Raw genomic sequence first — 23,570 nt, forward strand, 5'->3', positions numbered from 1 at the left:
TGTAATTATCAACGAGACGTCACAACCGCGGCGACGTTAGCAGTTGTCATTCTGTCTCGTCCATCAAGGTGACATCTTCACTATTCAATGCAACTAAGTCTATGATATTTTGCCGTTTTGATATTATATTGCATTTGACACTTGGCATTCCTTAAAAAACAGAATCCAATTGCAGATCAACACAGGTAGAATCTGTCAGAACCAGCGAGTAGACATGCAGTTTGCGTACAACAGCCTAATATGATTCATTCACGATTGAGAATATGACATGATCGTATTGGATTCCACTTCGTGCGCTGTTTACCAGAAGCGCCAGGCTTGTTATGTAAAGCGAAGGGTGGCCCCTGCACAGCAATCTTAGAAAGCATTGTCATTTTGTCACTATTCTGTGGAATTTAAAACTCATCTGAGAAAAAGTCAACGAGAAAGGATTTTAGTCCGGTTTGGTATGTGGTGACTTCCAGAAAGAAAAAAAACCCAATTGTTTTATAAAATTAGGTTAAAACGGAAACTATATCTTTATATTACACCTACTATTATTGCAATTGTATTATTATTTACATTATTATTGTTTTCTATCTCTGCTAGTAGCATATTGTGGCAGGTATAAGAGAATAAATACTTTTCAATTGTATGGCAAAAAGTACAACAAACCTGTGTAATTACCTACTGATATTCATCCAATAGAATAAGTCATGGCACCCTGCAAATACATCATTTTCATATCCAACTATACATGCCCAGATTTCACACTAAGTGCATTTGTGACAAAATTGAGACAAGAGCATTATTTCAGTATGCATGCTTTCCTGTTATTTTTGTTGAGGAATGTATTTACCCTAAGGTTTTTCTATTGTAAAATAGGTGCCTTGGCTCCACATATTGGAAAACACTGATCTAATCATTACCCTCCTTAATAACAACTCGAGTTATTATGAAACAAGTTTTATATGATGCACATAGACTAAGATGTGTCATAATTCATATTCAATGGGAATTGAGGAGTGACTATTGCGTGTATTATTACCTTTGCGAATGAGCTCAATTCATGCAGAAAGTAACATCTTCATCCCTTCATTCATGGGACGTTAGAAAACACAGTTCTCATCTATTTGACTGTAAACTACTCCACAATTTTCTTCAACTGCAGTCTTTCAGCTTTAATTTAAGGGTATTTTCATCGAATTCAGCGTTTGCCATTGGAAATATGACAGTTCATGTATGACTCCTGGTTTTTAGCGATGGGGGGCCAAGTAGCAGCATGCTAGCATCGCATACCCTCAGGTTAAGCCAAGTTTCCATGATAATCAATACACCTCGGTCTTTAACATAGCAATTTCCAGCGAGTTGTCATTTGTTTTATGTACCAGGGGTTTGAGCTGCACAATATGTTGAAAAAAATATTGTCATCCCGATAATAATGGCCTGCAATTGACGAGTATGTAAAAAATAATAATCATGATTATTTTTATTGAGATTAAAATCACAGTTCAGAAAAGATTGGTTTCAAAACATAGTATGTCCTCAACTATTGAAACCACTACTCAAAACTGTAATCATGAACTCATTCTGATTCATCCCTGCATGTTGAACAGTTCATTCTTGTCCCCTCTATTCTTCATGTCAAGTACAAAATGTAATATACAAAATTTTGTGAAATTTCATAGGTCGCAAAGTAACCAAATAATCCAAAGCTATAAATATCTTTTTAAATGGAGCAGCCGTATCTTAATTTTACATTACACAATGTTACATATTGTAAGACAAAAATTGCCTCTAAAATAGCCTTAGTCCTCCTTGCCTTTTATAAAGCTGCCTCACAGAACAACATGAGTTGAGAGAGCGACAGGCAGGTTCCGAATTTTGACGTGTCCAAAGGACAACTTTAAATAGAAGTTTGACGAGTGTAAATTATTTGTTGACAAGGAAACTCGTTCCCCACTGGTTGCGTTTAATGAGTTCCTAAATCAGTAGTGTCGTTAGAGAGAAGTCATACACATACCCGTCAACTGCGTAGCTGCGTGGACTCATCTTTTTAGCCTACACATGTCAATAAATAACCATGTAAATGTATTGTTGACTAGGGATGTTCAGATCAGGGTTTTTAGCTGTCGATAATGATACAACTCATCCGGCATCTGTTGGCCGATACGGATACTGATCACGAGGATTCTGTGAAAAATTTCCGGTTTTAGAACTGCGACTAGAGCGTGCTTCAAGTAGACACTGCAGAAAATGCACAGCCAACTTATGATTCAGTTACTCTGTTGGTCTGTAACATTTCAGCAAACGGGGAAATGTTTGTTTTTTTCACCAAGGAAAAGCAGCATACGGATTAAATGCAAGATAATCACTACTCACGTTAACATAGAAAATCAGGCTATGTAAATAAAATGGCAAAAACACACTATGAACTCATGACATTTACATTCCTGTGACTTTCTCAGAAAGTTACAGGTCATTGCTGTCTTGGTGTTTTTAAACCAAAAAAACGTTTGCCTTCGAGCTTGTTGGCGCTGATTTTTTTGAGTGCTTCTGCCGTGCCCTTTTCATCGGCTACTCTCACATAGTGACGAGATCTTGTGTGATGCGAGAAGTCACATGAAATCATCGGAAAAAGATGTATAAAAAGGATCAATTTATGGTTTTATGAATCAATATCAAACTATAAAAAGGATAATCTCATTATTTTTTTTCCCCACAACCCAGTCCAACAACAGATTGAGAGTTGTGAGTCTTGAAGACTATGACGTACCTCTTTCCTATTTTTGAAAAACATTCCTGCTTCTATTCGAGCTCGCATACTCGCTTCAGAAAACTGCCAATGTGACTTCCCAAATTATTAAGATGTATTGCTCTGTTTTCCTTTTAGAACTGTCAGCCTTTCATCATCATGGAAGAAAGAGAGATCCAGAGATAACTCCCAATGGGTTTCAAGTCCCAAGCAAGTCAATTACAATCTCGGTCAACTGAATGAAGAATGACAACTTTGACTGACAGCTTTGTTGCAAAGGACTATTGAGACCTATTGTTCCACACCGCTTCCCACATTTGAACGTGAATGTTTGAGGCCTGTTTTTCTTTTCGACATCCCTCCTCACCAACCCTGCTGTCCAGCTCAGGCAGAGTGGAACCCTTTGTGTCCTCTGGCCTCGTGCCCTTCCATCGGCGGCCTGCTCCAGTGGTGCGGTGGTGTACGATGGCGCGGTGGGACGCTGTGGGCTGCCGCGGGAGACTGTGATGTCCGAGCCCAACAGCCCGGGCGAGAGCCGGTGTGGCGCTCCCAGATTCTTCGTGGGCTGCGAAGACGATGAGAGCGAGGTCTTGGAGGATAGCATAAGAACAGACATGGAACTATATGAGGATGACGAAGACACAGACTCTGTAAGGACCATCACACAAACCCTTGAATTAAGTACAATCTTATTCGATTACATTTAGAAAGCAAGCGTTTTATTGGCAAGTTATGTCGTAAAAGCAAATCTATTTCCACCCACTTAATCTTCTCACTGGAATTGGTGATCTTGTTTCAATGATGTGCCATGAAAATTACAATAGTATGAAGAGGGGTTTCTAGACTTAAATGCTTTATGCAGTAGATATACTGCCTACTCAATAGGATCTTCTAGGTATATTAATAATTAGTAATGCACCAAACCAAAAAGTGGTGGGATATACTCAGTGTATTAATAAACAGCAGCGCACCAGAACCAAAAAGTTTGTTTTTAAAATTTCTCTCTCTCTCTCTCTCTCTCTCTCTCTCTCTCTCTCTCTCTCTCTCTCTCTCTCTCTCTCTCTCATCCTGCCCCCCCCCCTTTTTTTTGTCACCCTTCAGCCACCTGAGCAACAGATTGTTGTGGGGATATGCTGCATGATGAAGAAGTCAAAGTCCAAGCCAATGACCCAGATTCTGGAGAGGCTATGCAGGTTTGAGTACATCACCGTGGTTATCTTTCCAGAGGACGTCATTCTCAATGAGCCTGTGGAAAATTGGCCCCTGTGTGACTGCCTCATCTCCTTCCACTCCAAAGGTGCGTCTTCAACAAGGTCAAGGTCAAATACATGTACAGTTCGACACATAAACGAGAACAAACCTGTCTTGAATTACCATCGGCGGCAGCTGTGCAGGGTGGTGGCACAGAGCAAAACGATGTGGCTGCCTTATTTATTCAGATACGTGATTGTAGATCACCTCTTGCTCAAATAATTACTTAGCATTGCGGAGCATGCAGAGAAGTGTCTTGCTGCTCGAGCTTATAGACCAGCTGATATTTAAAAAAAAAAAAGAATATGCAAGTCTTTAGCCAAAATGTTTACTGTTACATACAATTGTTATTTAAATGGAACAATCACACCAGATGGTTAATTCAGTGTGAACATGTGCAATTTTAATACCCCTGTGTATTTGTTTGTTCCACAAAAAGAAAATTTCGACTATTGTTCCGGTATATGAAGCAGTTTAACAAAAGGGGTTTATATTGACATTTTAAAGCAGAAAGAAACCCATCTTATTCTAATAGCGTACAGTAAATTAGCTTATTTATATGTACGCTGTCAGGAAGAAAAGGCAGCCAATTTCAAAATAAACCTTATCTGGCAAATTATATATATATATATATATATATATATATATATCGTGATCATAGATAAAGGGCAGAGGAAAGCCGTTGTAGTGGATCCGTTGGAGCCTTCTATAAATTCCTCGTCTCACCCCCCCTCGGATGGTGTCCGTCCCTCATTCAGCTCGGGTCCTCTACCAGAGGGCAGGAAGCTTGAGGGTTCTGCGCACTATCCTTGCTGTTCCCAGCACTGCACATTTCTGGACTGAGATGTCCGATGTTGTTCCCAGGATCTGTTGCAACCACTCATCTAGTTTGGGGGTCACTGCCCCGAGTGCTCCGACCGCCACAGGCACGACTGTCACCTTTACCTTCCAGGCTCTCTCCAGCTCCTCTCTGAGCCCTTGGTATTTCTCGAGTTTCTCGTGTTCCTTCTTTCTGATGTTTCCATCACTTGGGACCGCTACATCCACTACAACGGCTTTCCTCTGCCCTTTATCTATGATCACGATATCTGGTTGGTTCGCCATTATTTTGGTCCGGTGCTACGCCGGGACTGCCCCAGTAGAGCGTTCACATGTGCAAATTAGCTCCGGCGTAGCCCCGGAAAACAGCTTACACCGGACCAAATTTGATCCACCTCGGGGAGGTGGTTTAAAAATTTGCTCCAGAGCAAATGCTTGTTAGCGAAGCAACACCGATGTAAATTTGCACGTGTGAACGTAACTGGGTTAAATTTGCTCCAGAGCAAATGCTTGTGAAGAGTACGTACGGCGAGAATGCGTTGCTTTCGTGCTCTGTCGGACTTCCGTCATGTGTTTGTTTAATAACGACACAAGACTTGGCTGGTAACATCTTTCCTTTTGTAGGAGACTGGACTGTCTCGGAGTTGTTTGTGTAGTTTGTTCCTTTGTTGTGTGTCCACAACCCCACCCCCCCATATAATTTATTTTGTGATTTCCTCTCTTGATTTTCTGTTTGGCGCATTACGTATTTGCTTTTCTGAGTGTCATTGAAGTCATCGTTGATTTACGTTTTCGGGGGCGGTCACTCTCGAGCCTTCTGCCTTCTGCTCGGTCACTCTCGAGCCTTCTGCTCGAGAGTGACCGAGAAGGAGAAGGACGTGCCTGTCCAGTAGTCCTGTCCAGTAGTCCTGTCCAGTAGTCGCTTGAGTTGTGTATACGTTTTAAAAAGAACCAACACGGCAGCTCATTTGTTTTCTGTCATTTTGCTCCGCTGCAGAAACTGCCGTGTGAACGCAAGTGGGGCTGCACTGACGCTGTGCCGGTGCAGACACGCTCAGCGGCTTTGTACGTGTGAACGCTCCACACAATTTGCTGCGGTGCAAAATATATCGCAACAAAATACATCGGTACAGCGCCGGAGCAAATGTGTGAACACCCCTTCTGCCAGCCACCTGGTTATGGCGTTCCATGTAGGCTTTCCCTGCCAGCATCTTACACCCTGCAGTTATGTGTTGGATCGTCTCAGGTGCCTCTTTGCACAACCTACACCTTGGGTCTTGTCTGGTGTGGTATATCTGGGCCTCAATGGCTCTGGTGCTCAGGGCCTGCTCCTGAGCAGCCAGGATGAGTGCCTCTGTGCTGTCCTTCAGGCCAGCCCTCTCTAGCCACTGATAGGACTTCTTGAGATCGGCCACTTCAGTTATGGTCCGGTGGTACATCCCGTGTAGGGGCTTGTCCTCCCATGATGGTCCCTCTTCCAGCGCCTCATCTTCTGTTCCCCATTGTCTGAGACATTCTCTGAGTACGTCATCCGTTGGAGCCTTCTCCTTGATGTATTCATGGAGCTTGGATGTTTCATCCTGGACAGTGGCTCTCACACTCACTAGTCCCCGGCCTCCTTCCTTTCGGCTTGCGTACAGTCTCAGGGTGCTGGATTTGGGATGGAACCCTCCGTGCATGGTTAGGAGCTTTCGGGTCTTAATGTCCGTGGTCTGAATCTCTTCCTTTGGCCACCTTATTATTCCTGCAGGGTATCTGATCACTGGCAGGGCATAGCTGTTTATTGCCCGGGTCTTGTTCTTGCCATTGAGCTGGCTTCTTAGGACTTGCCTCACTCGCTGGAGGTATTTGACCGTAGCCGCTTTCCTTGTTGCCAGTTCGAGGTTGCCATTGGCTTGTGGTATACCGAGGTACTTGTAGCTGTCCTCAATGTCTGCTATTGTTCCTTCAGGGAGTGAGACCCCTTCAGTGCGGACTACCTTTCCTCTCTTAGTCACCATCCAACTACATTTCTCAAGCCCGAATGACATCCCGATGTCGCTGCTGTAGATCCTGGTTGTGTGGATCAGGGAGTCTATGTCCCTTTCCCTCTTAGCATACAGCTTTATGTCATCCATGTAGAGGAGGTGACTGATTGTAGCTCCATTTCTGAGGCGGTATCCATAGCCTGTCTTGGTGATTACTTGGCTTAGGGGGTTCAGTCCTATGCAGAACAGCAGTGGGGAGAGTGCATCACCTTGGTATATGCCACATTTGATGGACACTTGGGTAAGTGGCTTGCCATTGGCTTCAAGTGTGGTTTTCCACATCCTCATCGAGTTCGCAACGAAGGCTCTTAGGGTCCTGTTCACCTTATACAACTCCAAGCATTCAGTGATCCATGTATGTGGCATCGAGTCATAGGCTTTCTTGTAATCAATCCAGGCTGTGCACAGGTTGGTACGTCGGGACCTGCAGTCTTGTGCGACTGTTCTGTCAACCAGGAGCTGATGTTTGGCTCCTCTGGTATCTCTACCAATGCCCTTCTGTGCTTCGCTCATGTATTGATCCATGTGTCCACTTATCTTAGCCGCAATGATGCCTGACATGAGCTTCCATGTTGTGGAGAGACAGGTTATTGGCCGATAGTTGGATGGGACTGCACCCTTTGAGGGATCCTTCATGATCAGGATCGTTCGCCCTTCGGTTAGCCATCCTGAGTGAGTCCCATCCCTCAGCAGCTGGTTCATTTGTGCTGCTAGGCGCTCATGGAGTGCTGTGAGTTTCTTTAGCCAGTAGGTGTGGACCATGTCCGGGCCTGGTGCTGTCCAGTTCTTCATATCTGAGACTCTTTCCTGTATGTCTGCCACTGTTATAGTAACTGGGTTCTGTTCAGGGAGGTTGCTGCGCTCCTCTCTCAGGGTCACCAGCCATTGTGCACTGCTGTTATGTGCAACCTCCTTCTCCCATATGCCTTTCCAGTACCTTTCAGTTTCCTGTCTTGGTGGGTCAGCTCTGTTGTTAGGACCCTGCCACTGAGCGTACACTTTTGCAGGTTGTGTTGCAAACAGCCTGTTTATTCTTCAGGCCTCATTCTCTTTCGTGTACCGCTTTAGGCGGCTGGACAAGGCCTTTGTTTGGCAGTTTCGAGGGCTTCAGGTATGGTCATCTGGATGTACCTCTCGGGTCTCGGCCTTTTCATCACACCTCTCTGGGCCTCCGTCAATTGACACGCATCTTTCCGAGCCGCCTTGATCTTAGCCTCCAACCGTCTTTTCCATGGTGGGTAACGTATCTCATGGCTTCCATGGTTGCTCTTATAGCCAAGCATCTCAAGGATCACTGATGCTGAAGCGTATATCAGCTCATTGGTTTCCGTGATTGTTACGGTAGGGATCGCCCTCAGTGCTGCATTCACACTTTCCATGAGACTTTCAGGTGGTACTTCACATAGCCGTTGTAATCGGTTTCTAGGTTGCCCAGCTTTCATTCTCGCCATGATCTTAGCTTTCCGGTCAGTTGCTGCCTCGCTCAGCATTTCATTCATTGGGGCTGGCCTCCCAATCTCATCATCTGCATTCATTGGGGCTAGCCTCCCAATCTCTGGTATGACCTCCTCCTCTGATCTGGCACCCTGGGGCCCTTCACCATGGAACCTGCGTTGTACCTCATCAATCTCAAGTTGTGACAGCAGTTGCCGTTTGTGGATGTTGGAACACTGAGCTACTAGTTGTTTCGTGGTCAACCGTGACTGTGGGTTTCGAAGTAACCATTTAGCCCACATTCTCTGCATGTAACCCCTCTGACTTGGGTTGCTTGAGTAATAGCATTCCAACAGAGCCATGTTATCGCATCTCGCCCATCTCCGCTTTGTTCCAGTAGCCCATTTTTCATCAAGGTGCTCTGGTTCCCCAGCACCTGACGCAGACCTTGTTTGGCCGGGCAACGTCTGAGCCGGCATGTCATTCATTTTATTGTCTCTCATCATTGTATGAGGTAGGCATTAGTGTGAAGGATCTTGCCCAAGGACCCACACTGGATGGTGTTATATGCTCATTTTTTGCCCCAAGCGGGATTCGAACCACCGTCTCCTGTATGCCAAAACCGATGCCTTACCAACTGAGCTATCCAGCCGCCATATATATATATAAACAAAGTTCTTTTCTACAAATTACATCTGGAGAATGTCCTGAGTGATAATGTGATAATGTACATATTAGGACCTATATATTCTCCGCTACGACCAGTATAGAGGCTTTTTTTTTTTAACATATTTGTGTGGCACGTACCAAGTAGCTCGTAGAGCAGTGGTTAGGGACCACTAATTTAGAAAGGCTGTGTCATACAAATAGCCTGCCACTGACTCGTTAGACTTCTGGAAACTGCATCTCACGATGGTAGTGACTTCTGCCTTAAACGTATACTCTATGTACTTAAGCCCTCCTCGAATTTAAAGTTTCTGCCTTAAGATGTCATATCAAATTTGTTCGAATGTGTACTGAAGGACTTTTGTCAAACCAGCGATCACTATATTAAGTATTAAAAATTACTTCTGCTTGCAAACCAGGATTTCCACTCGATAAAGCAGTCAGCTATGCCAAACTGAGAAATCCTCTGCTCATCAATGACCTCAACATGCAGTACTACATACAGGACAGGTACAGCTTTTCTATTCATTTCCAGTGTTGATGTTTGAATCATGCTTTGCAAAAAAAATTGTTTTTTTAAATGAAGCATTGAGAAAGCAAGTGAATCTTTGTTTCCATCCAATTCTGGCAGGAGAGAAGTATATCGCATCCTGCAAGAGGAAGGGATCGATCTGCCACGCTATGCTGTGTTGAATCGTGACCCAGATAAACCAGATGGTGAGTAATGAGCTCACATTGGCACTGACTGTATTCACGGTAAAGGCAGTTAACACAAAGGGAAGGTCATGAAAAGTACTGTAGATGACATTAACTACCGAAAGTAGGACTGAGCAATTATGGAGAAAAAAAATCATGCTTATTTTGATTGATATTGAAATCATGATTAATAAAATGATAATTCATTGATTTCAAAACATATTTTTTCCAAAACCTAACTCCTAAAAACGACCATATCTACTAGATGGATGAATCCACCACACGTGGTGTTTGCAGTTCTTGCTCAATGAGTAGTGATTGTGAGCCTCTGATCGAGCACCCAGAAAAGCAATCAAACTGGTCAAAATGTTCTAATTGTAATGATTTTTCCCTCAAAATTGCGATTGCGATATAATATGTGATTATTTCTTTTCATGGTCCATTCCAATCTTTTTTTTTTCAAACAACGAAGCAATTAATTCACGTCTATTATGAAACAAAATCTGATCTGTCGTGTTATAGAATATTAATGTAAAGGCAAATTAATTATTAATTAATTAGAAAGACAGTTTGTTTCTGTCCTACAATTACAGGTTGAAATTTACTTTGACGTGTATAGTCTAGTAAGCATCCACCATGACATCATTCTGCCACACGAGGGTAAACTACGGTGTAAAACAGTAAGAAATCAAACAAACTAAGGGGCATATTCTAACAATAATGCGAACAAATCTGTGTCTTTATTTATCCCATTTTTCACATTGCATGAACCATGATATCAAAAACTTGGACTACAATTATCAAACATTGCCTTTTCAACATCAATAATATTCATAGCCGGTCAACAAAAAAAAACCCCAACAACAAAAAAACTAAACGTAGCCATCACCATATCACACATGCTCAGATTGTACCTTGTAACATTTTCCGATATCACAAGCGGCACCTCATCAATTAAATGACAAGTGATGATGAGCAAGAATCATTTCGTCTGTCTTCAGTTTAAGTCATTCAATCGGACGATGCAACATAAGGCCATATACTGTAGATGTATTTATCCGTAAAATATCGAACAACTTAGCAGGCCGCTTTCATTTTCGTATCATTTTACTGGAGAATGTGTTTTGATAGGTCACTCAGTCAAGTCAACAGACACACTCAGTTAAAATCAAGACTTAATTTTTTACATGTGCAGCATACATCAGACTGCTGTGGTTACTCGCATGACAGGTTGTCTATTAGCACAGACTAGGGCTGGGGTGAAAAAGTCGACCAAATCGTTTTTTTTTTACCATACAAATTGGTCGAAACAATAATTTATGCCTCGAAACAATTAATTATTATTATTTAATGACCGTATTTTCCAGACTATAACTCGCTCCTGATTATAAGTCGCAGCAGCCATAAAATGCAGAATAAAGGAGAAAAAAAACATCCAGAATTCGCACTGGCGCGTTTTTGAGGGAAATTTATTTGATAAAATCCAACACAAAGAACAGACATGTCATCTTGAAAGGCAAATTAAAAATAAAAATAGAGAACAACAGGCTGAGTAAGTGTACGATATGCTAACGTTACATAACGCATTAAAAAAAAACCTGAGAATGTGCCTGTATGTTCATGTAACATGTTATTCAGATAACTGTAGCATAAAGAACATGCTCACAAGTTTACCAAACCATCAGTGTCACTTCACTAAATCCAATGAAATCTTTATCCTGTGTTACTTTTAAAGAACTTCGCGAACTCCGGGGGTCAAAGATGTGTCGCTTCCTCTTCTACGTCTTCGTCGTCATTTGTTTTTAATCACTTAGCGCCACTGTGGAAAGTATCAACACAGGCCGAGAGCACCCTCTTGATTTAATGTGAAAATAACATGCAAAATGAGATACAGTGATCCCTCGCTCTAACGCGGTTCACTTTCCGCGGCTTTGCTGTTTCACAGATTTTTTTAGTGCAGTTTTTTTAATGCTTTTAAACAGTGAATTGTGTTCTGCATCCTGATTGGCTAAGGCACTGACCGACGTGAACAGTCTCCGCACCTCGTCTCTGTACAGCTTGCCAAATTTACCTTTTTTTGGTCTTTGGTTTCATTGTATCAGTGGCAGCTGCTGGTCTGTCAAGGAGGGGAAGCTCAATTTCGGCCTACATCATAGAATGTGTCCATTTATTTATATGGGAATTCTACTCTCCGTTCTTTTTCAAAAAAATGAAAAGGTTGCCTTCACCATGAGATCGGTGATTCGCTCATTTCGCTGTCAATCAAAAAGATTCTGCCTCAGACAGATCATCCAATCATCATGCAGAAAAGCTGAGCTTCCTGGCCAGCCTATAAATGCCCACTGTTCATAGACTCCCAGAGACGCTGAGCGTCCGATGGGCGGGACAAAACCAGCATTTATCCAATGACTTGTCTCGTTTCAATGCATTGGGACAACCTCCCCTGAACTCTCTCGACGCCCAGCGTCTGCGCGGTCGACGCTCAGCGTCCACACAGTTTAAAGCACAGTGAAGCTGCGGGATGAATGAGAAGAGAGTCGCGTCGTAACCAGTAATAAAAAGCTTATTCAGAACAGAGGTTGAGCACTATGCACATTTAGTCAATGACACGTCCACACAATTGTACGTACACAAATACATTCGATCACTTACTTTTTGACATTTTAGGGGAAGCTGAGCTTCCCTTGCAGTCTTAAAGCAATCGCCTCTGCATTGTATACATAGTTCAGTATTGTATAATAACTGTAAAAAATAAAGCTGACTTATCAAGTACCAAGTATAACTTTATTGCCAAATGTGCTGTATGTAAAACATACACAGAGGTGAAAGTCCTCCGGATTTTCCCAGAATTCCGGGTTTTTCAAATTTTTATGAAAATCTCTCCGGAGAATTGAGGAAAAATTGCCTCAAATTAATCCGGATATTAGTTGACAACATTGAACGAAGACGCGTTTGAGTTCGTTGTTTTGCTTTCACGAGCGTAGCCACGTTGAGACACTAACACTAGTAACAGTAAAGAGATTTTCGTCTCTTTATAAACACACTCGCTAAACCCCACTGGAACGAATAAAAGACACCGTGGACAAGACAGTTGTCGTAAAATGTATATTTGGACAAAAAGGGAAACACACAGATTGGCAGAAAACGTCCGTCCGACTTCGAGTGTCGTCTCGGCTAGCTTAGCTTAGCTGTTGTCGTGTGTGACGTCGGGTGTGTGACGTCGTTGCGTTGGCGCTGATTGGTTGAAATCAAAAGACGCGCTTGCGTACATGTTCGCGCTGAAGCACGCACAGCAGAGAGCAGCGGACTATCGCCTGCTGAGGCATACTGAGCTTGAGTGGCGTCGCCACAACAGTAATACCCTCGCCTTGCATTCTTATGGCCTCGTCATATGTCGGAGATTTCGAAATTTCGGCAAGATCGGAAGCCACAAAGGGTGCACGTGTGCACACAAAAAGAAGATTAATCATTGAATGTCGATCGAGTATTTGAATAGCGTTTTGTGTAAACTAATTAATGCGTTATTGGCCAGGTGTGTGCGTGCATGCGTATGCGCGTGTGTGTGTACGTACACACACATATATTTTTTTCCCCCCCGGAATTTTCAGAAAAGTCAACTTTCATCTCTGCATACAGCAGTTGAAATTTTGTCACTCTCACATTTTTTGCTTTTTTTTTTTAATGAATCCTACTTCAGGATTTCACTTATCACTGGTTCTTTTTGGAACGTAACCCCTGCGATAAACGAGGGATGACTGTAATGTGTTATTCACTTCACACATACAGTAAATCGTTATTGATATCAATACAATAAAGGCCCCTTCACCCACACACACCTGCTTGAAACTGACTTTATAGCAGTGATAGGCTTTTGCAGGTTAGATTCCTGTCAATCGAACAAAATCACACAATTTTTACTTCATATGCTGTATGTTTAGTAAATGAGTGATTAAAAAAACTTTACACAAAAATATTGCATGTTTTCTTGAGAGCCGTACCTCAAGTGGAGCGGGCATAAGCAGCTCGGTGGGTGGGCACATCCCCATTAGGCCCGCCCCCTATGGCCTGCCCATGGCGGGGGGTGTGAATGTGGTGAATGACATTGTTACAGGTTAGGACATTGTTATAGTTTAGAAAATAGCTCAGAGATCAAATGTGCTTCAAAGGGCGCAACATTCGTATTTTAAAAAGGAATGAAATGATGACTTGCAAACAGAAACCTTTGCTGTGATGTCTCAGAGTGTAACCTGGTGGAAGGAGAGGACCACGTGGAGGTGAATGGAGAAATCTTCCAGAAGCCGTTCGTTGAGAAGCCAGTGTGTGCTGAGGACCACAATGTTTACATCTACTACCCTACTTCTGCTGGTGGTGGCAGCCAACGTCTCTTCAGAAAGGTCTTGTCTCCTAACCAGAATGTGTTTTAATAGTGCCTTGTCATATTTTCTTCTGGTGGTCTTTCATAATCTTTTGTTTGCAAGATAATTTGGTTTGGAAATAAGCAGGAAGCCCAATTTTTCAAGATTCTGTATTTTCAATGGTCTGAAATACCTGAATTTGTACGGTCCATTTTTTTCTAATGTAAACGTTTTCAGGATTCAAATAAGTTGTGCTCCTAAGATAGGTGGATTAAAAAAAAACACACACACAAAAGTTGATTTCCCACCTCCATGGGAACTGCCGGTTATCTTGCCGACCACCAAGAGGGCACTCTGAGGGCGACTGACAACTAAAGCGCCAACTGAAACATTCCCCAGGTGGTTCTCAAGATTGAAAAACATGATAAATGTTTTAAAGAAAAAATAGTCAGTAATAATGAACTTATTGATAAAGAAGGTGGATAAGGAGGACATGCACCTGATCACAATGATGATGTAAAAGCAGAGAAGAATGTTTCAGAAGTGGCAAGCAGACACACAAGAAAAAAAAAAAGCACATTTTATCGAACTTCCACCGTTGCCTTTGCCAGAATTAAAGAGGTGGTAAGAGCTGTGCTGCGTGCTCATGAGCAGCGTTAAAAGATAGACATGCTTTGGCAAAGCAACAGCCAGAGCCCAAGAGTAAAAGTGCAGAAATGGAGCTGGAAGCTCTGCTGTCCGTTTCTACTGCCAAAATAGTATATGAAGAACAAAACATTCCAAAAGTGCCATTGAGCCAAAGAAGGGACGAATCAACTGCAAGCAATCTAAACCTTATGGCAAATGAATTTGATTCCGCACATAAAAACAAACAAAAGTTACTGGTCACTGCCTGCACCTAATCCTGCAACAACAGGTCCATCGCCTCTTGAGGTTTTTAAACAACAAGCCATCAAACAATGGAACTGGTCGGATTCCCAAATGCCAGGTTGTTCCCACAGCTTGAAGGTGGAGCCACAGGTACAACAACCTTCAACACCTTCTGCGCTTCCTGCTCAGTTGACTGAAGGAAGACAACTTTCTCGGATCTACCTGCAGATGAATATCAAGCCTCTCTGCTAAATGCCCAACTTGTAAACACAAACCATCTGGGAGATATTTGCACAATAATGCAAAGAAAAAAAAAATCTTACATTTACACTTGTCCAACATTGCCTTATGGCACAGGTGTCAAACTCAAGGCCTGGGGGCCAGATCCGGCCCACCAGGTCATTTTATGTGGCCCATGAAAGCAATTCATGTGTGTCAACTTGCTGAAATCTGTACTGAAATGTCAAATTGTAATGTGTAATAAATAACGTTGAGATTTTGCAATGATTTTGTTACCCCATTTCCTCTCACTTGAACAATAATTGAACAAACTATTACAATTTACTGATTTTTAATTCGGGTAATATATCAATTTGTTGTGTACAAGTAATCATTTTGTGGTTTCATTGTCCTAACGGCCCTCCGAGGGAAGACGTAACTCCAAATTGGCCCGCGACTAAAATGAGTTTGACACCCCTGCCTTATGGCATTGCTAAAAGAGATTCCCAAATTTGATTGAAATCCTCTCCAATATGACTTTTCTCTTTTAAACAAAACAAAACACGTGAGCAATGTGAGGAAAGCAACGTCAACTACGGTGACTGCTTGTACTATCTGGAACAATTTACCAGAGGGCAGCCGAGGGAGGTCGTGTCTGTTCACCAACCTTTTTCCAGACTGTCGGATGATCCTAAATGACCTCGGGCTGTTCACGCAACCTTGTCCTCCTTTTGAAACGAAAACCACCAGGATTGTTTGAACCACATGACATGTATATAAAGCAACAATGGAAGCAAGTACAATGTAAAGCCGATCTCTTCTTCTCTGGAAACGCTGGGGACGGGATTACCTACCCTTAACTGCAGGAAAGGCAAAACTGGAACCAAGCAAAGGAAAATATACAATCTGGCGATGTTGACATTATAATGGATTCAGCTGCCCCATGAGGCCCTTGGTTACTCGCAAGATAAAAGAGGATGTTTGGGGTCAGTGCATCTGCTGACAAAGTCCAGTATCATTGAGAAGCCTGTAACTAAACCTGATGTAGTTCCGGTGGAATATACGGAGGCGTCCAAGCTTCCAGCTTCTGTTCATTCCATGCGACTGGGCCACCAGCTTAAAGAACAATAACGTCATTCTTCAAAATTGTGTTAATGTGGGTTTTTCTAGGTGTATTCTATAGCTCACTGGTGCTCTTCAAGGCGGAAATGTGCTGCAAAGTTGCCCACAGGGTCAGCGTCGTGGAATTAAAATATTTTTTAAATGATAATGATTATAATTTGTTCAATGATTTGATTTCTACAATGCTTCAGAGGGATTTTCCCGCTGTTGTCATGTTTATAAATGAAATACGATGACGTCTGCCACAAACGTTCACAGAGTGCCACATCCGTCTGCCTGTGGCTTGATCGAATACACCAAAATCATGTTAGACCACCTGTGCTACCATTTAGATATGCTTTTAGGTGGTTTAAAATTTTAGTCTACTTTTTCCCCACCAAATTTTCATTGGGTAATTTTCATAAAATTTTTATATATTCTATTCTTCTAATTCAAGTTGTTGCTGTGATCACTGTGTGGTTTTCTTTCATCAGCAGAGGGTACCGCCGATTTTGTCCGCATGGGTATTTCACTGGAATAGTGCCAATAGGAAAAGGGCATATGCCCGCAATGCTCGTTACTTGGTAATTTGATCAAAGGGTCGAAAACAGCCTGTGTCTTGCTGAAGCAAGAAGAGTGAAAGAACACATTTCCATTCATTTCCTTGCTCATCTTGCAATGAAGAAATGTTGTCAAGTTACATAGCGTTCTTATTTTCTTCAGCGGCTGCTGTTTATGCACTTGAAGTTTCACTTCTGCATCTCGAACCGTGTCCAGTACCTTCTTAACTCATTCAGTACCAGCCATTTTCAGACCCATATAAAATAAAATAAAAAATTGACTTTCAGTCTTGGAAAAAAAGCTAGGAAAAAAGAAAACCTAAGTACATGGGATTGAATGTGTGAAGTCTGAAAAGACATAAATATGTCTTTGGGAGTGAATGAGTTAATGTCATCAAATGATTTTTTTTCCCCCTCAGCCTACAGCCTAGCAGATCTGTAAACTTACCAGCTCTCCCTCCCCAGTCCCACCCCTGCAAAGTTAACCTTTCACTATGATGATAGTTATTTGGACTCAGTCCTTCTGATCCAATTTCACCCATGTGTGTTACCATCCAGAGATATCAGCCCTGGTGCTATATTTGCTAAATGTTTTGCAAGATTGGATGTACCACTGAGAACATACTCTACTTTGTATTTGAGTAATACGGGAGAAATCCATTTTTGTGACCCCACTTGTCTAGAAATGCATAACCTTGTCTGATGTAGGGAGCTAAGCAGGCACAGGTCTAAGTATATTGCCAGTTACATAGCCTGTGGCGGGGCAAGCCAGCCCAATTTAGTGCTGGTCTTCAGGCTGGATTAATAGAGAAAATTGGAGACAGGGAGGGCATCCTTTCATTTTAAAAACAACAAAAAAAAATTTTTAAGTGCCAAAACGTTATCCAAAAACATTCACCAGCAATAGAGCAAAAAAAACAAAAAAAAACTGACGTCAAATTCATTCTTCATTGTGTACTACTGGATGGAGTGCACTCTAAAGATCACGTAACACAGTCCCGCTGTACATAGAACTTTTCCCCGCAGTTTTTGGAATCCAACCCCTGCGAAAGATGGGTCATTACTGTAATGGCAACTGTTATATTTGAACATTATTCTGCGCACACAGTGATGAAAACAAGTCGAATAGTATGTTTATAAGCAGGGGGATTCATAAGCGGTGCGCATGAGCACTGGGGATTGAATGTTGTGTTCCAGTTCAAGTCTGTCACCACGCTTTTGCGCACTAAAGAATCGGTCAGGCCACCGTCAGTTCAAAGTCAAGTCAATCATTGTGATTGCTTCTGATGGCCAACTTCAAAATAAAAGCATTGATATTTAGGTACACATTTACTTGCACACTTTTATTTTGAATTGGTGCCGTTGTCAAATCCAGCTTCTTTCACCTTAGACAGCTGGCCAAAATAAAACCTCTCTTCTCACATGAATACTTTGAGGCAGTAATTCATGCCTTTGTCACATCCCGGCTCGATTACTGCAATGCCCTTTACTTTGGAGTCAGCCAGTCCTCCATTAAGCGCCTTCAGCTGGTCCAGAATGCCGCTGCTCGCCTCTTGACTGGTACTCATAAGAGGGAGCACATAACTCCTACTCTGACATCCCTTCACTGGCTCCCCATACATTTTAAAGTTATTTTCAAGATCCTCTTATTTGTTTTCAAATCTCTGAATAATCTCACGCCACCTTACCTCTCTGAGCTCATCCGCCCCTACACACCTGCCCGGCGCCTCAGGTCTGTGGACCAGACCTTATTAGAAGTACCAAGAACTAAACTCAGGCTCAGAGGGGATCGAGCCTTTTCTGTTGCTGGACCCTCTCTGGAATGACCTCCCACTGAACATTCGGCAAGCCTCCTCGCTGCCCATCTTCAAAACCCTCCTCAAAACTCACTTGTATTCTTTGGCATTCGACTCAGCATGACTTAGATTTGTTCTTGGTTTTACTGTTTGGTGCTTTCTACCGCCTTTATTACCGATTTGTCTTACTGTTTATTGTGCATGTTAAATTGCTCCATGTACAGCACTTTGTATGCAGCGATGGCTGTTTGAAAGTGCTCTATAAATACAGTTGACTTGACTTGAAGTTGACCTTCGATGGTTATCTCAGGGTCTCTGCAGGCAGTTGCAAAACTTTCTGTCCAAACCTTTTCCACCGAGAACTGCATATTAACATGGAAAACAAAAATATCACATGCAGTAAAAATGAAAATAAGATTTAATCGACCCTACAGTACAGCTCAATTTTACAAGCCATAACACAAATTACTAAGACCCCTGGAACAATATATTATGTTTCTTTAGCATATTTGTTAAAAAATACTTAATATAAAATTGGTTTATATTAGTAGCACTTTTTAAGTCATCATGTAGCCTGCTAGTCGGTGGAGGCTACTGTGTGACTGAATGTGAGTGTGAGTGACGGGGTGGGGGGGGAGGGGGGGGGGTATGAGGGGCCGCACTGCTTGCTCATTGAAGAAAGAAAAAACGCAGAGTGACAGAAGAGTCACTGTACACCATAGGTGTCAAACTCAGGTCCTGGAGGGCCGCTGCCCTGCATGTTTTCCAAGTCTCCCTGTTGCAACACACCAGATTCAAATGAACAGGTTCAATGTCAGGCTTCCGCAGAGCTTGCTGATGATCTGTTCATTTGAATCAGGTGTGTTGCAACAGGGAGACTTGGAAAACATGCAGGACAGCGGCCCTCCAGGACCTGAGTTTGACACCTATGCTGTACACGCTAGTAGTTTTTAACAAAGGCAACGTCGCTGGGGATCGGTGAATTCTCCAGATCAGGTCAGAACAATGGAATGAAAAACTTGGAAAATGCTAGTGAGTCGAGTGTACACTACAAGATCGCTGAGTTGTTGACCACACTGTCGATCAAGGATGGATTCCAGCCTCAGAAAGATCATCCAACCATCATGCAGAAGCCGAGTATCCGAGCCAGCCCACTATTACATACACCCCCAAGAGATGCTGAGCATTCGATGAACGGGATAAAGCTCAACGTTTACCCACTGACCGTCCAGTTTTACGCATTGGAAGAACCCACTCTCAGCTTCCTCATCAAGCCAGTTGAAGCTGGGCACCCGAGCGTCGTGGAGCGAATGAGAAAGATGTCGTGTCAGTTACCTGTGATAAGTAACTGATTCTGAACAAAAGAGGAAGGTATTCTAGCACATTTTTAGTCAATGAAATGTACACACGGTACATGTTTCACTATTTTATGGGAGGGAGTGGGGCAGGAGCATTTTAGGGGAAGCTGAGCTTCCCTGGTACTTTTAAAGCAATCGCCACTGGTACACATATTTACAATAAACCTTGCTCAGATGTGCCGCAAGTATTTAAGTTCATCCATGAAGTCGGTAGGTTGGGGGAAAAAAAATCAGCACCAAACAAAAAAAACCTTTGTTTCTCATTTGAGAACAACGCCAACATTTTTTATGTGCACCCCTAATTTGCTCTTTTCCTGACTCGTCGTCGTCACTTGCCACATAGTAAGCACATGGTGTTGCAATGGAGATTAGGACCAACGGTTTTTGCAGAGCAGTGCCTGTAAAAGTGTCACTATGTTTCCAACATTTCGCTCATTGATAACAATGATAGAATGTGCATAAATATTAACACTGTTTAACATCAACTCTTTGACTTCTCTAGATTGGGAGCAGAAGCAGTGTGTACTCACCAGAAAGCAATGTCAGAAAGACTGGTTCTTACATCTATGAAGAGTTCATGCCAACAGATGGCACAGATGTGAAGGTAATTTTTTTTTTCTTGACAGTACATCGAAAAGGTCTGGACAAGACAAATATGATGCAAGTGATTTAAGAGCCAAGTGATTTGTATATGCCAGTGGAGTTAGCTGTTTTCCTCCACGGTGCAATAGAAATTTGTGAATTCATCATGAAACAAATCAGAGACTTGGACGGTTGTAAAGGCATCAGGCACCACCAAAGTTCGGCAAAATAACATTTGCACATTTTGTTGAGGTCACATGCAGTTGTGGTCTCTGAAGCATCTGAACAAGCTTAAACTAGTGCAGTGAAACTTCAGTTCATGAATGTCCATGTTCACACACACACAAAAATCAATTTATGAACAAAATTTCAATCACATTTTGCTTCACTTCATGAAGTCGGCTTTCGTAAACAATGACAGCATCTACAAGGAATGATGAATTGTGCTTTCTCTCAGTCATCTGGGTACTTAAGAACAAAAAGGCAATAATTTTAGTTCCCAACAATTGTTTTTTTTTTTTTTTTTTTTTTAATAATCCCGTAAAATAATTTAAATAAACGTGTTTGGGGCTGGAGCATGTTAACTTTAATGGCTAAAGTCATAGAGCCTTTGTGACCACGTCGAAATGTTCTTGACCAAGATACTGATCCCCAGTTGCTCCTGATGCTGCGCCATCATTAAGTGAATGAGGCGGCTATGTTAATCACTTTGAGCACCCCAAAGGGAGAAACGCACTATACAAGTGGAATCCCATTTACCCAAGCCATTTATTTTATGACGAAAAACTGCTTCAGATTGCTTGGATCCACTGTATTTTTCATGATTGTCATGGACATTGCATAAGTGTTTCAAGAACAAATAGGCAAAAGAGAATAGTTAAGAAGGCTGGAGATATGTGGTTTCACATCACGATTGCCAATCAAAATTCTCATTTTTTTGCCTCAGTCAAACAGACTGAAAAGTAAAATCCAGTGTTTATTTTGCCAAACGCAGCACTGGCAAATGTGGCGGAAATCACCAAACACTAACCTGTTAGGCTTCAAACGTGATGTGATTGTTCATAATATCTTTAACCCTTTCAGGGACAGCGATTGCAACAGTGGACAGCTTATCATGTTATCAGGTTACAGGTTATCATTATTGGTGCATGTAAGGGTTAATAATCATTAGACTGGCTGCAGCCACAAAGGGCATTACTTGTTCCCTCCACGCGGGACTCAAGAGGCCGGCAACATGGCAGCCCTGATGGGTCTCTCCTAACCGCCTGGGGAGCTCCACTCTTGTGTGAGCCTGTCTTAGCGCCGAACTGAACCATATTAACATGTTATACGTATGAAATGTATGCTATCAATGTGTTGGGCAATTCACGTTGGTTCTTCATGAAAGCACTGCTGATTGGCGGTTGTGTTCTGTCAGCAGACGCACAGCACGCTGCTCATCTTGCAGGTCACGTCCACGTTTTAATGTAATGGAGCAGAATTGGTATTGGCATACCTGAAAAATGTGGAACATTTTCGATGGTCAATTACAACATGTGACAAGTTTGTCGATTTTTGTACAAATAAGATCTCTTCATTCCTGCATTGAAACAGTAATTTACTGTAGTAATTACAACAGCTTCATTGTCGTCGTCGTGAGTACACAGTTACATTGATTGTACCATCTTTTTGTTTTTGTTGACATTGCTCTCAAAACATTATACATTTTTAAATGCATTTGTAGTGTTTTTTTAAGTTTGTTTAAAGACCTTTATTAAAAAAAAGTTAAGTAGCGTAAATGTTATAACATGCTCAGGGTGTATTTATATACAGTATTGCAGATTTCATTCATTACGGCAGGGGAAAATTGCTTAAGGCCGCTAGGATTCACAGTATTTTCCATGAGCATCATGGACATTAAATTAGTGTTTTAAGTGGGATGAAGATGTCAGTGGTTTGTGCTCTACTCCAGGTCTATACTGTGGGACCTGACTATGCTCATGCTGAAGCTCGAAAGTCTCCTGCTCTGGATGGGAAGGTAGAGCGAGACAGTGAGGGCAAGGAGGTCCGTTACCCTGTCATGCTGTCAGCTATGGAGAAACTGGTTGCCCGGAAGGTGTGTTTAGCGTTCAAGGTAAGCAAAGCCTCTGCTGTTGTATTCTGTCGAACACTTTTATTGTACCTAATCTTCATCATTAAAAATGCCACTGCTTTCCTCTTTGATTATTCATCTGCAGCAAACTGTTTGTGGCTTTGACCTTCTTCGAGCCAATGGGCACTCTTATGTATGTGATGTCAACGGATTCAGTTTTGTGAAGAACTCTATGAAATACTATGATGACTGCGCTAAGATCCTTGGGTAACAACAGTTTCACTCATTTGGCTTGAATTAGTTGAGCGCGTTTTGGATTCCTTGATGGCTGGGCCATTTTGTGCTTTGCTTATCCTTTTTCTTTGCTTTGTTTGTTTGTTTGTTTTAGGAATATTGTGATGCGTGAGCTAGCACCTCAGTTTCAGATTCCATGGTCCATCCCTACTGAAGCGGAGGACATTCCCATTGTTCCCACTACTTCAGGCACTATGTGAGTAGTGGAAGTACTAGTTACTCGTGTTTAAATGTTAACATTGCAGGTGTAATCAATGTAATTCCTCTATTTAAATCCATTGGATGTTACTTTTTACCTTGATGAGGGAGGACATTATCTGTGTCATGGTCTCGAAAGCTGCAATAGTATTCTGTACTCTCACAAAAGGGATGTGATACTACAGAGTTTGTCATGAATTAGTGTATAATGTTATTGAAAGGTACATACATGTTAGACACTGCTAATAACAATGACACCATTAAAAAGACTTCCCTGTTAATTCCTATCCTGTGCTTTTCTTTTGAGGAGGCAGTATCCAGCAACATTTTTTTCATGAATATGATATTACGTATGTAATAGTGAACTTAAACTTTGACCCTCAAGGATGGAATTGCGCTGTGTGATAGCTGTCATCCGACATGGAGACAGAACACCAAAGCAGAAGATGAAGATGGAAGTTCGCAACCCCATGTAAGTTGATACCCTTACGAAAGCAGTAACCACATTTTTCATCCATTTGAACAAATAAAGTCTGCTT

At 42.1% G+C, this 23,570-nt stretch overlaps 1 protein-coding gene across 6 annotated transcripts in view; it reads left to right on the top strand.

Annotated features, from left to right (window-relative positions):
- The window catches only part of ppip5k1a (diphosphoinositol pentakisphosphate kinase 1a), a 58,557-nt gene that overhangs the window by 437 nt on the left and 34,550 nt on the right, over window positions 1-23,570 (top strand). For all 6 annotated transcript variants that reach the window (XM_086106306.1, XM_086106300.1, XM_086106303.1 and 3 more), the window contains exons 2-11: window positions 2,873-3,384; window positions 3,836-4,031; window positions 9,351-9,441; window positions 9,563-9,648; window positions 13,867-14,021; window positions 20,389-20,490; window positions 22,420-22,581; window positions 22,685-22,806; window positions 22,928-23,029; window positions 23,417-23,503. In XM_086106306.1, coding sequence (XP_085962432.1) covers window positions 3,241-3,384; window positions 3,836-4,031; window positions 9,351-9,441; window positions 9,563-9,648; window positions 13,867-14,021; window positions 20,389-20,490; window positions 22,420-22,581; window positions 22,685-22,806; window positions 22,928-23,029; window positions 23,417-23,503 — 1,247 coding nt within the window. In that variant the 5' untranslated portion in view covers window positions 2,873-3,240. The remainder of the gene's footprint in view (window positions 1-2,872; window positions 3,385-3,835; window positions 4,032-9,350; window positions 9,442-9,562; window positions 9,649-13,866; window positions 14,022-20,388; window positions 20,491-22,419; window positions 22,582-22,684; window positions 22,807-22,927; window positions 23,030-23,416; window positions 23,504-23,570) is intronic.

The sequence above is a fragment of the Hippocampus guttulatus genome, chromosome 3 (assembly GCF_054856545.1).
Source record: "Hippocampus guttulatus isolate MCC_2025c chromosome 3, RoL_Hgut_1.0, whole genome shotgun sequence".
Taxonomy (NCBI): domain Eukaryota; kingdom Metazoa; phylum Chordata; class Actinopteri; order Syngnathiformes; family Syngnathidae; genus Hippocampus; species Hippocampus guttulatus.